Source organism: Lagopus leucura, unplaced genomic scaffold, assembly GCF_019238085.1.
Source record: "Lagopus leucura isolate 7727_CA_CO unplaced genomic scaffold, USGS_WTPT01 Super-Scaffold_100001, whole genome shotgun sequence".
Classification (NCBI taxonomy): domain Eukaryota; kingdom Metazoa; phylum Chordata; class Aves; order Galliformes; family Phasianidae; genus Lagopus; species Lagopus leucura.
The window spans coordinates 64,494,655-64,508,885 of NW_024962262.1; the positions used below are offsets into that span (position 1 = coordinate 64,494,655).

General features: G+C 37.0%; 1 protein-coding gene across 14 annotated transcripts in view; it reads right to left on the minus strand.

The window, feature by feature from the left end:
* DMD (dystrophin) overlaps positions 1 to 14,231 on the minus strand; it is a 986,794-nt gene that overhangs the window by 181,730 nt on the left and 790,833 nt on the right. For 12 of the 14 annotated variants that reach the window (XM_042866635.1, XM_042866641.1, XM_042866633.1 and 9 more), the window contains 2 exons: positions 9,899 to 10,071; positions 7,031 to 7,187 (listed from right to left, as the gene is read on the minus strand). In XM_042866635.1, coding sequence (XP_042722569.1) covers positions 7,031 to 7,187; positions 9,899 to 10,071 — 330 coding nt within the window. Of the gene's footprint in view, positions 1 to 7,030; positions 7,188 to 9,898; positions 10,072 to 10,419; positions 10,498 to 14,231 lie in introns of those variants that run through there. The other 2 variants (XM_042866645.1, XM_042866644.1) reach the window with 2 other exon arrangements.

Below are 14,231 nucleotides of genomic sequence, written 5' to 3' on the forward strand. Positions count from 1 at the left end.
TGAGAGGGGACCTGATCCAGGTCTATAAATACCTAAGGTGTGGGGGCCATAGTGGTGAGGCCAGTCTCTTTTCAGTGGTACGTGGAGACAGGACAAGGGGAAATGAACATAAGGTGCAGCATAGGAAGTTCCACACAAATGTGCACAAGAATTTATTTACAGTGAGGTGACGGAGCACTGGAACAGGCTGCCCAGGGAGGTCCTTATTCAAGCCTCGCCTGGATGCCTACCTGTGCGACCTGCTGTAAGGAACCTGCTTTGGCAGGGGGGTTGGTCTTGATGATCTCTAGAGGTCCCTTCCAACCCCTACAATTCTGTGATTCTGCTACAAATATTTACATAAACCCTCTGTTGAGTGGTCAAGAACTGACCACAAGTTTCTCAGCAAGTTTGCTGGTGGTACAAAACTGAGAGGAATAGCTGACACACCGAGAGGCTGTGCTGCCATTCGGTGAGACCTGGACAGGCCGGAGAATTGGGGAGAGAGGAAATTGATGAGGTTCAACAAAAGCAGGTATAGAGTCTTGTGCCTGTGGAGGAATAACCACATGCATTAATACACATCAGGGGGTGACCTGCTGAAGAGGACCTCTGCAGGGAAGGACCTGGGTGTCCCAGTGGACAGCAGTTTGGAGCAGGTCACGGGAGGTGGTCTCCCCCGCTACTCTGCCCTGGGGAGGCCACATCTGGAGTACTGTGTCCAATTCTGGGCTTCCCAATTCAAAAAAGACAGCGATCTCCTAGGAGTCAACCTGGGGATGACAAAGATTATGAGGGGCATCCCAATTATTAGGAAAGGCTGAGATAATGTGTCTGTTCAGCCTTGAGAAGAAAAGACTAAGAGGGGATCTGATCAATGTTTATAAATATTTTAAGTTCAGGTGGCAGTCAGACAAGGCCAGATTCTTTTCAGTGGTTTGTAGTGACAGGACAAGGAACAATAGCCAATAACTGGAACATACAAAGTTTCACACAAATATGCAGAAGAACATTTTTTACAGTAAGGGTGACCATGCACTGGAACAGACTGCCAAGAGAGGTTGTGGAGTCTTCTTCTTTGGAGATGTTGAAGATATGTCTGGACAATCCTACTTGTGCAACCTTGCTTTAGCAGGGGGGTTGGATTCAATGATCTCTTGTGGTCCCTTTCAATCCCTGGGATTTTGTTATTCTTTGATTCATAATTGTGAATTGTGAAAATCATTTAACAAAGTGAGCTTTTCCTGAAGGAATCGACACTGTCAGAAATGTTTATTTTGTGCAATGGATATCAGTGGGTCTGGGATCCTTTCACATATTACATCTGCTAAGGAATCTACTGTTTGGTTAATAACTGTGATAAATGTTATAAATAATATTGTTGACCTGTAAGAATCAATACCTTGATTTCCACAAATTAAGAAAGGTACTGTGTATTAACAAGAAAGCTACACCATTGGACACTGTGCTACACAGAAACTCAGGTTACTCCTTGGATAAGCAGTTCTAACTTGTTACATAATTTCAGATTTGGAAATTTTTATAATATGTATATGACTCTTACATGCAGTGCAATGGAAAGAGCAAATTTAAAAAGCTTTTCCATGCTTCTAAGCTGGGAAAATTTACAGTGTTCACCAACCTTTGTGCTAGTGAAAAAACCTCCTTTCCCACTAGATGTGGGATGTCTGCAGCTGAAGTTAACCAGTAGGTAGCAAAACTTAAAATGTTTCTTTGTACACTATGTGCTCCCTTCTCATCTGACAATGTTAAAACTTACACCATACTCATATTGGTCTTTAATTATTGCAATTATGCCACTTAAAAGATACATTGTGCTTTATAAAGATTGCTGAAAACAAATTATTTTTAAAAAATGTTTACGTGTACAACCAGTAAAATGGGAGGCACATACAGAAAGGTGTGTGTCTGTCCCCAGACACAGAAGGAGAAGGAAAGCAGAAAGGAAACACAGATATTCCAGGAAAGGGAACACAGAACTGCAACAACTGATATGATATTTAAAACTCAGAAACAGCTCTAAGCCTTGTATTTGGGGATGAGAAGTACTGCTGTATGGAGTGTTGCTGTAGTCAGATCAGCCCTAGCAAAGGCGCATGTAACAGTGAGAAGGACAAAATACCTTCTTTCAGCATATATTACTTTTTCTTGAAGACTAAATCACCCAAACACACATGGTGGCATCATATTTCCAAAACAGGATTATAACCACATTCCTCCATCATCTTATTCTGTGCAACAAACTAAGGACAGTGTAGTCAGATAGGCATACCACAGCCCACAAGATGTGTGATCAGGAATCATATACCTTCCCAAAATGATACAGAAGATCTAGTGATAAGTTTCTGACTTTGTGTATTTTCCAATTAATCACAAATGGGAAGAGTTTACCATAGAAAACAGTGAGCCAATGTGTTAAATGCTTTCCAACTTTACCCTAAGGGATAGGACCGTAATCTATAAATCCCAAGATTTAGATCAGCATGCAGTGTAGTAGTGAGAACTTACTGTTCTCATTGCCTCCCCTACTTTTCATCTGTACACTTCTATCAAGTGAGTTGAATTACATTTCAGTACAAGAAATTAAAAAAGGAGGTAACAAAAAATATATATAAAAAAAGAAGAGACTGAAGCAGTAGCACTGAATAGTGTTAAAAATAAATAATGACTTTTCACCTCATAATATTCCATTCCACATTTTTTTGTATGAAGCCAGCTTTTCCAATTCTTTTTTTTTTTTTTTTGTGAAACATACTCTACCAATAAAAATCATTATCTGAAGAAAATGACATTTCCTATTCCTAAAAAAAAAAAAAAAAATCTATCTAAAGCTCTAACAAATACATCTCTAAATAAGAAGACCATCATTGATAACAGAATTAGCCTAAATGACTGTCTAATTTACAGATAATTATTTCAGGCTAATTTCATTGAGTTCCTGAGGTTCTTCCTCACTTTGTGGTGACTACAGAGGAAATCGAACATTCATAATATATGATCTGACAAAAAAAACAAGTAAACCACTTTATTTAAACATCTCTATTTGTCATCAGCCCTACAGCAGTAATGGTATTCTGCCCACTGCTTTAATAATGCATACATTGATCAGCTTATCGCAGACCTCCACTACCTCTTCATGGGTGTCTAAAAATTTCTTTGGTTGCAGAAACACAGATTGTTTAAATTGCAAGATGAAAATACAATGAAAAAACAGAGTTGTTTTAGTAAAACTAGTACTAAACTCCGTTATCAGAAAAGCAGATGATTTTGTTTTTAATGATTTTTAAGGAGAAAAAGTATAGTTAAATGAATTCAAAATCAATCGGAATGCTTTTTAAAAAATGGGCTTGGACTGCCATTTCAAAAAGTAGGTATCAACTGTGCCACCAGAACAGGCTAGTGTGTTCAGGCAGGATTCACATTCCCCAGGCACATTTACTATAGATTCCATGCAAAAGAGTTTGGAGAGAACAGTTAGTAATAAACTTCTGTATTCATTAATGCTATTTATTCTGCTAATACAATTCCCACGCAAGAGATGTGGCAAGTCTAAATAGACTGACAGTAAAAGCAGGCTGCCTGTGGGATGCCTAAATTGCAATCCAGGAAACAGAGATTATCAGAGTATGTACATAGTTATTAACATGATTTTGTTAAAACACTGTCATGACTCTTCACCAAACAAAGAAAACTGCAAGATGAGGAAACAATACTTTGATGAAAAGGAGTGTTTTTGATCACTGATTTAAAATAAATGCAGAACAAGCAAACAAACAATAAAACCCCTGTACAGTCTTTGGTGTGACACATCTTTCTTCAAATGCAAAAAAAAGCATCAAAATAATTCATATACATGTAAATTCAAACAAAAAGCAGTTATGTGGGAGTACTGAGGATAAAATCCAAGGTGCCTTGCCTAAAAATTACCTCACATTTATAATGCAGCAATGAAACTGACAGTATATACGTCTGAGAGTTCAAGCTCTCATCTGGCATATTTTCAAGCATTTGAAATTTTCATTTGAATTTAATCCTACTTGTAAAATTTTTAATGCCAATCTTGGCAACTGGGAGCATTCAAATGATTTTTTCTCTCTCCTATGAATATCTGAGGTATTTCAGATGGTCTTCTAAAAGATAGAGGTTAAATAATAAGATTTTTTTTTTTTTTAAAGTAACATTCCTAAAGAAAAAAAAAATCAGCTTGTAATAAGCCACACTGCTGAGGCTTTTTCTTCTCTCCAATGAACAAATTACCTGGGTTCACTTCTGGTTTTAAGTGGCAAAAACAATTTTGCACAGAAAGAAAGACATTTTGTTGACACAAGAAGACCAAAGCTACAGGTCTGGATCATTTAGAAGGTTGGTCAAAACAGGTAGAAGCTTAGATTGTTTACTGAAGAGTCATTTCCAGAACGGACACTGATGACAACAACATGAGTAAATTCTCTGACTCAAGTCTGAAATTCAACTACTCTCTACTTTTATGCTCTGAGAGCTCAGTTTTTTTTAGCAAGGGCATATAGCTCTTGAAAAATCAGCTTTTCTGTGCTCCAGTTTTATGCTAGAGACCTTTACATTTGAGGTGTGAACCTTCCTAACAGTATTTTTCTGATGTTCAGAAATGGACTAGATGTTCGCTCAGGCACAGTCTTTGTACGTTTGCTTGTCTAAAAGAAAACTTTTAGAGTAACAGAAAGTCCATAGTGTCTAGTTTAAAAAAAAAAAGAAAAAAAAAAAAGAAGAGTATAAAAAGCCAAAGCTGCAAACACAGGGTTTCGTCAAAGACAATCTGAAGTCAGAAGAGTTCTGCACTGATTGTTTTTCCCTCCTTCCCTGTAAGAAATCTTTGAAGAGTAGACAGGGCGACCTAATTTCAAGGATTATATTTTGTTCTTTTTTTTTTTTTCCCCACAGGGAACCAGAGCACCTACAGCTAGAAAGGCCTCACATTAAACTACAGATACTACAGCACAGAAAAAGGAAAGATGTGATATTTTTAAAAGGAACTAAAATGTTCTAGCTTTGATAGAAAGAAGAAATGACTGAGACATCAGGACCAAAGATTTGCATCTGTATGTATCTGCATGTGGGAGAGAAGATAATCAAAAAGGGGAAGTGAGAAGGAGACCTAGTTGTAAAGTCACTTTGCAGCTATTTATAGTACCTTACTTTTATGTAACACTTCTTATCCCTAATAGTTTTAACCACTTATGTTGATTTGTGAGTGACAATCACTTAGTACATCACTGAATTCTTAACACCTTTGGAATAGCTTACAGAACAATATACAACATTAAAATGTTATGAGCAGTAACTTCACAAAATGAAAAATTTATTTTATTTCTCTTGGAGGAAAGGTAATGTTGTCAAGTACTCAAACATTATTCAGATAACAAAAGTTTTGCTGCAACAATTCTACAAAAATCCTTCTCGAAGTCTTGCTCTAACTCAAATGTGGCCTTTGGATAAAGGGTTTGAGTTAATGTAGAGTTAAAGCAACATCTATTTTATTTCTTACATCCTGAGAGTCTGTTTTTTTGTGGTTTTGAAACTGTCTCGGAAGCTGCTAGAGCCAGCTGGCTAGAACAGACCTCAGGTGTTTCAGAGAGGGAAAGGTAAAAAAGGAGAGTGGTAAATGGATATTTTAGCCTTACTGTTTTCATGATAACGCTTGAAGTCCCAAGAAGAGCTTTGTGAAAAATATCCATCCTATAGATTACCCCTTTAGAAGGAAAACCTAGAAAATGAGACAGTGTTGCCACTACTCTTCATCATTCAGCTGCTATGGAAGAAGCTTTATTTGCCTGCGCCAAAAGCCAAGCCTGGTTTTATTTAAGATTTGTGGACTTTTCACAAACCTGGATTGTCAGTAACTTAAAGCAGCAAGATACGTCGCGTGACCTTTCTAAACTCAATCTTAGTGTTTGCTCCCAAATGTGCCCTTTGGGATTAGGAAGGAAAATCTTTTAAAGAAGTATCTATAATACAGCTATCCGATGAAGGGAGAAAATACAGGCATTACAGATCTGGTTTCATTTTATAGAATTATTTTAGATTTTTCCATGCAGTAATAAAAACAGATTTAAAAACTTCCATAACAATATCTTATGTGGCAAGTTTCAAAAATGGCATTGTGAAATGCTCTTACATAGGTGCATAGCACATTTTGCAAAGATGATCACTGGGTTTGGAATACGTTTTCATCTCACAGTATCATATTGTCTGGAGATGGTATAGCAAATTATGTGCTGTTTACTTGAAACCAGACTGTAATTAGTGTGAGACAGCTGTGAGTTTGATTAAGCATAGGAATATACATATTTAAAGCATGAATCTCCCACTAGAAAAAAAAAAAAAAAGGAATCTTTGTATGAAGAGTTATTGAGCAGTACTGGGTTATTTAAGGGGTCATTTATCTGGTGAGTTTTCCAAAAATCCCACACAGTGTTGGATTTAAGTTCCTTTTTACCACGAAACCTAGTCTGGACCAGACTCCGTGTGATCTTCTGCCATTTCCTTTCCCTAAGAATTCTTGACAAAGTTAGTATGAGTAACAGTCAGTAACCACAACAGTTTCATGACGTACACAGTTGTGCATTACAACTGGTATCAGCTACAGTTTTCATTAATGTTCACCAAAAAACAAGCAAAACAAATAGGGTTTAAAAAATCACTCATGAAATTTAAATGTCTGATCCAGAAAAAAAATAAAATCAGAACTACTGATTTAATCTTCAAATAACATTGCTAAAGTCTTTTCTAGACATGAAACTAACTGCCTATGACAGTTCTATGAAAATATTGTCGGTTTTCAGAAAGCCAAGCAGCTGTAGCAAATACTCCTTTCTCCAACAGACTCATTTTCTAGCCTGTGTTTGAAAATTTTAGCTAGTGTTATGTAAAATTTCATTAAGTCTTAAATGTATTTCAAAAAGTATCTCACTTTTTCCAGCATGGACAGTGTAACCCAACAGCAAACTGCAAAACAAAATGCAACTAATGAAAGCTCATTTGAAAAAAACCATACCTTATGAACATCATTCTGCTTCTGCACAGTGGGAAGATCTCCACCAATGGGTGCTTGCTGTTTTAATTCATCCTCCTTCAATTGCAGCCATGCCAAAAGTTCCTGAAGAGAGAGATGTAAACGCTTCCACTGGTCTGTACTGGCTTCCAAATGAGATCTGAAACCATGTATTAAATATTAGATGCATTCAAAGTGAAAGTAAAAAAAAAAAAAGAAATACAAATTTATTCACTGATAAAGATTATAGTGTTTTGTTAACTAGACAACATTTAAATACCTTCATCAGCTTTGAATCAGACACTGGTATAATTTTGATTCCACAGCTGTGGCTCGAAAAAGCAAAAGAGTTATGTGGAATTGTCATTCTCACTAAACATGCACAAATACAATGCAGGACTACTAAGAGAGCAATTGTTTCATCACTCAGGACTGCTGGGTACTAACCAAAAGGTAGGGAGTACTTTTCAACTCAGAAAAGAGCAAGCATTTGTCTAAACCATTACACAAAACATTCAACCCCACACAAGAATCATGTGGCTGCTCACCTTTAAGATAAAAGAACCAATACCATCCCTTCCCCAAAAGGAAACTGTTACATAGGAACCTCCAATGCTGCACAAAAAGTCTGTGCCTCACAAAATGAGGTGTGACTGAAACTAACTGAATAACAGCAAACTTAAGGTATACTACTTTTTGTACAAACAACAGCTCCACCATAAGACAACCTTATAAACATTTTCTCTGAGTGTGCATAAATGCTCCTCTCTCTTAAGACTAGTTCTTGGCAACTACTTTTTGCTGGAAGAAAATATGTGGTAAATCTCTGTATTGACAAAATCTTCCATTTTGTTTATATCATTGATAATAAGAGTCTGTCCTGCTAAATTTATGAATATGCTGATGCTGTTTATTTGCTAATTGGGAAGAAATTCTTAATTCATTCCCACACAACTTAAGAATTCCTTTTAAAAACTAAAATGAAAAGCAGTATTATACGACGGTAAAACAATATGATACACTTTGCAAGGATTTTTGCAAGGATTATGTACTAAGACAGATTTTCTTTGTCTCATTTCTTTTCTAACTTTCAGCTTTGGTCTTACTGCTGAATGTTGCTGGAGGTGAGGGGCAGTGCTGCAATGCTGGGGCACGCTGGCCACTACATGGGGAGCTGTGGTAAATAACAGCCAGTGGGCCTTTGGAGGAGACACAGCTAAAGAGTAAAGTTTCTGAGTTAGTTAGCTCTAGCCTTCCATCTCATCTCACCTCAGCAAATGCAACCTTCCATCTCCTTCAGATTAGCACAGTAACTGGATGTGAATGCAAGGAAATGAACCTCGCTTTTCTTGACAACCACCATACACTTTACCTAGCTGAAATGCACTGGACTGTGAAAAGAACGCCCACCTAACCAAGGGACAGGATGACTGTTCTGTTCCAGCAGTTCAAAGCATCCACCAAAAAAGAAGAATCATGGGACTGGTGCCTGGGTAACATTTTATCTTTCTGCTCTTACACCTCCTTTGTGTAAGCACCAAAATAACTATGATGAAATCTATTCCACATTGTGTGATGGAAAGAAATAGCACAGAGCAGTCAGACTGAGAACAGCCCATTCATTCAGTTCGGTGGCGGGCAATATTTAAATTGAATGTCTCAGGAATTACAAATTGGTTCTTATTTTACTATTTTAGAAAGGAGTTCTGTTGCTTTGAATCTGTAATGTAACAAGCTAATGCCATACAACTAGAGTTAGTACGTCTGACAGTTAATGACAGCAATACATTGAACTGTAAAAACAGAAAGAAAGAAAATCCCAGGACACCCATATATTTAATGACTGCTATTTAGCCAATTTGATGTTGATTTTTTTTTTTTTCTCAAGCATCACTGCATTTTGGCAAATTCATGGGTAAAAGACATCTGAAGAAAAAAATCTGAAGGATTGTCTGTTTCTTTTGCTCCTCAAAAAAAAAAAAAAAAAAAAAAAGTGTCTCCTTCTTTAGTCACTAATATATTTTCAACCTCACATTCTTCATTTCTTTTTAATGATTGATGTTATGAAGATGGCTTCTGTCATTACACAGACTGACCTCCCTCAGGGCCCAAGCTGAAAGAAGCTAGTATTTCATAAATTACTTTGAAAAACACTTCTGCCTTTTGCTGCCCTCTGAACTACCACCAACACACAGCAAATGAGCAATTGAAAAAATGTCCAAGACTGAATGCAATGGAGTTGGGCCGTCTATTGTGAAAGACAAATTTCTGAAGACAATTTTTCTGGACAGTTTCTTTGGAAATTTTCAGCCCACTGAAGCCTATATATCCACGTCATGACTTGTAAAATTACCATTTATTTTATTTTTTCTTGCAAGGAGATTTTCTTCTTATAGAACTATTTGGAAATCTCCTTCTACCCCTGGATTTTATTTGGTAATTTTGATCACTTTTCAGACAAAAGAAAAAATCTTAAATAACATCTTCCCATTTGCAAGGCCATTCTTAGTTATGCACTGGAAATGGCAGCCTCAGAAATAAACCTTTTCATACATATAGGTTGTCTAATTACTTGACTCACTGATAAGTCATAACCAACCAATTTAGAAGGAGTACAGTTTGTGTTTAAACATGTTAATCTTCCCTTCTGTAACTACAAAACCTCATCATATGTCTCAAATCCTAATCCCCTACTATCATTTACACACACAAAAAAAACCCCTTAGTAATTCTTACAAAGTTAAATCAGCACAAATCATTTCAAAATAGAAACAGTGCTATCAGAAACCTGTTTATACCCTTTTACTGTCACGAGGCAGATGGAACGACTAACACACCAGCTGTAAGCTTTTGGTTAGAGTCATGTCCTACCTAATGTTTAGCGATTTCTTCCTAAGCTCACTCCATCTGAAGTTCATGTTATCCAGACGTCTCTGCAACAGGACAGCATCCTCTGAGCCTTCCAGGGATCTCAGGATTTTCTGCCCGTTTTCATCCAGGTTGTGGAAGATGTCAGTATGTGCATCAATTTCTGCCTGTAGATCCTAAAGAAGCAATAGAAAATAACATGTGATTTCATACCGAATCACAGAAACTACTACTTCTCAAGAGTGGAAAAATCCACAGTCCAACACAGAGTCAGTAAGATTATGATTATTCCTCTCGTGGCAATATTGTGTAGTAAACACCCTTTCACTTTTGCAGGAAGGATGTTTGACTTGAAAGAGGATCCTCTTTCCATATGAATCCTACTGAACAAATGTTAAAGAATGTTAAAAGTCTAGCTTTTGTCAGGCAAGAAAGCAAAGACATATTTACTGTGCTGACAAGGGAAAAACCAACCAACCAGTCAACCAACCAACCTACCCCTGGGGATCCCAGGTAAATCTGACCTTCACATGATAGGTTTTCCTGTGCAACATTTTCAGTTTGAGCTGAGGACTGCAGCACTGCTCCTGCTGCATGGCAGTTCCAGGAAATCTGCGCGTCTGCAGCAGCAGAGCTTTTAAAATGCCAAGTTCTCTTACATTCTGTTGACAGAACGCATTTCAGATCACAGACCTCAGCAGTCAATAGCAATAAACAACCACTTTGTGCTGCATCAAAACAGTCAGGGCCATGGCTGTAGGAGGGCCTGCAAACAGAAAGGACCCAGAATATGCAACCAGCAGCTCATGTTGAACAGCCAGCTCTTCTTATCACTTTATAACTACAGGCCAGCTCTACATTTTGAATTCATTTTTCCCCCTCATTTTCAGCAAGGCTGTTGCTGCCAAGAGAACATTCCTTTGAGAGCTGCCTGGTACCAGCATTCCTGCCTGCCCACGCTCTGAATGCAGCCTTTGTGCAGTGGCTATGCGGCTCACGGACGCTGTGTGCTGCAGCCCCACGAGGTCACAGACTCACTGAGAGAGAGTAATGGCAGAACCATGCTCTTCAAGCTGAACAACAATAATGATAACAATTTAAATATACACAAGCATGCACACACTCTATACGTAATCGCAGTTGCACAAAAATACTATTTTGTAACAAAGTGCACTGGTCAAGTGAATAAATCCCATTTTTACATGGGATGCTTGGGCACCAGGAGCTCTGGCTGTGGTTTCTTGCTGCCTGAAATGAGAGCATAGGGGGATGAAGTGGGAAAGGTGAAATGATTGACAGCCTTTGAGGGATGACCCAGAGCCAACTGGGTCACATCACAGACAGACCCCAAAGGAAACTTCTTCAAATTTGCTTTAGAAGAGTGACTTTGAAGGAGGTAAGCACACAACTTGCCTACTTGATGTGTTCCTAATTGAATTGGTTTGATTTGATATTTTAAGTGCAATCTTAGCAGCAGTGAATCGTAAGTAGATTGTCCTCGTTCACTTATTGCTGTTCCAAGCAACATTTGCTGTACTTTGCCGGATTCCTACTCTGTGCACAGCAACAACTAGCACCATACGTGGAACAATTTCAAGGAGGGTAAGGCATGTCTGTGGTACAGCACAGGAGTTCTCATCCAGCTATCTTACTTTATCTATGTTCATCCTGGCAGTAAAATAAGAATGAGTTTAGAATACACCAGAAGTAATTCAGCAGAACACAGTTGTTACTATAAATACTATATTTTTTGATTGATGTTAAACACTCATGGAAATGACGCAACTTTGCTAGCACTGGAACTAAATGTGACAACTGTAGTTTTAATCTAAGAATGGAAATTTCATCACGTGACCTGACACCTAGGCTGGGAATTGAAAGTAAGAGCTGGCAGAACTTTTTTTTTTCCCCCTTTCTCTCTCTCTCTCTCTCTCTCTCTTTTTTTCAAATTGGTAGAGGGATACTTGTAACATAGCTATAAACTCGGGAAATGCAGACTGAGCCCTCAAAAGAAAGACCAAGGATTCATATAGTCTTCAGAATTGGCAAAAATCCCATATTTTGCTAACAATCAGGAGGTATTTAAACATGCAGGGGACTATAGAAAAACAGTTGAGAGTTGCACAGTTGATAAATTTATATTTATATAAACACACATATATTCCTACTCTCAATGAATATATAAAGGTTTATGCAGAGTCTTAGATTATAAAGGCAAACAATTTTCCAGAATTATTCCTGTTTCAATTTAAACATATGTTTCAGAGAAGCAATCTATTCTCATTTTTAAAGATGTTATTACTAAGGTACATAAACATGTATGTTATTCCAGATGTGAATGCCCTCACTTGAAAATTTGTCTTTATTTCAATTCTGAATGTCAACAGATTCAGATTCCAACTTCTATATTTCATTTGTTTGCTAGAGAATACTCTTTTACTAAATTTCATTCCTTTCATGTACGCATTTAGATATGTTAAGTCAGTCTTGAGGTTAAGCACCACAAAACAGGTAAATAGCCACAACAATATACAGGAAAGAATAAAGTTCACAGTAAAAAAGTTCGCTTTTAATATTTGCATACTTCTAAGGTCCTTCCATATTTCAAAACAGATAAATCGACTGCCAAATTAAAGAATCATCATATGTGGTGCCTATCATGTGTGGTACCCGTTGCACAGAATCACAGAATCAGAGTGACTTAGGTTGGAAGAGACCTTAAAGATCACCAAATTCCAAACCCCCTGCCATGGGCATGGTTACCAACTGCTAGAAAATCCTTAGTCTGTAGGGTTGCAATGGAAACAAGTTGCCTCTTCCTCAGCAAGGGCAACATGAAATATGTCCAATAACTATTTACAGTTAGAAATTGTCCAATCTATGCCTCCTTCGTACTTTATCATACATATGCTACTTTTTAACTCAAAATTAATACACTTCCACACTTTTCCTGCCTTTAGAAAAACTCTTTAATAGACTAGATACTGCATGCTTTTTTCCTCACACATAGATATTTCTCAAAAGGAAATCAAGTTGTATCCTTCTTCTTTCAGAATACTACTTAATAACAAAACCAAACTGGACAGTTAGCTAAGTATGTGAGGTCCTCTTATCAGAAGATCACTATTCAAGATCTTAGTCCAAACTATCTGTCTAACCTGCACATTATCTTATAATCCAAAACATAGTTTATCCCAGCTGTCTGGGAAACATGCTCAGAGAGTAACAAGACAACGGAGACATTCACTCTGTTTTGGTTTCTGCATTTCAGATCTTTTCTTCATGACACCTGGTCCCTAGATAAGCACAGTGCAAGTAAGAAAAATATCTATAGATCTTTTATTTGTTTTCTGAAATAAGTAATTTCTGTGTTTGAAAAAATAGAGGTTAAAGATAAATATGAACTAGATCCTTTTTCTTGACAAGAATAAAGCAGGAGTATTTCATCTTATAAGATGCTATTTATTTGCAAAAGTATACTGTCATTTACACATCATACCAAGAAGCATAGATTATAGACTATAGAGTATTTACTGCATTTTATCCTTTCCATTGCATTCAAACACACATAGGAAATGCAAAGGACCAAAATCAATCCTGCTATATTTCTGCTGAGATACCGCTGGACTTAAATTTCTTTATACACTGTTTTTGTTGAAGTGGTTACTACTGGAGCTATGTAGAAATACGTTCCCATAAAAATAGTAAGTAGCAAAACAAAATGCAACCAACAAGAACAACAAAAAGACACTAAGTAACTCATTGATGAGTACACATTATTAAGCTAAATAAAAAAAAAGCTTTTTTTCAAACCTCCACATCCACCTTTATTTTTTTTTTTAATGCTCACTCCTTGGATTGAGCTCAACTGGTTAGAAGGAACTGCCCACGCATCAAAGGATATGCCTAAGAGTTGCAGAGTGAAATTTTCCTTTTATTAAGATGAATGATAGAGTTAGATGATAAAGTGTACCGTAAGATTTGCTCATAGTAACCTTGCTGATCAGATATTACAGCCTTACACACATTTAAAAATCTCTGTTCACCTTCTTGTAAGGCATAGAAAATATCTGGTGCTCCTATTTAACATTTCTATTCATAATCTATCTAGTAGTTCTATTAGTAATCTATTTACCATTCCTCTGTAGAGAATTCAGTTTTATATCAAAGGTCAGAAGATGTTTTCATAAATGGCAAAGTGACCGTCTTAAATCGTGTACATTGAAACTATTAACTCATAAGACAATCAGCAACATAAGACTGACAATACCTATGCTAATTCCACATAGCAGAGATATTCCTTAACGAATTCAGAAAGATTGGGGATATTTTATCA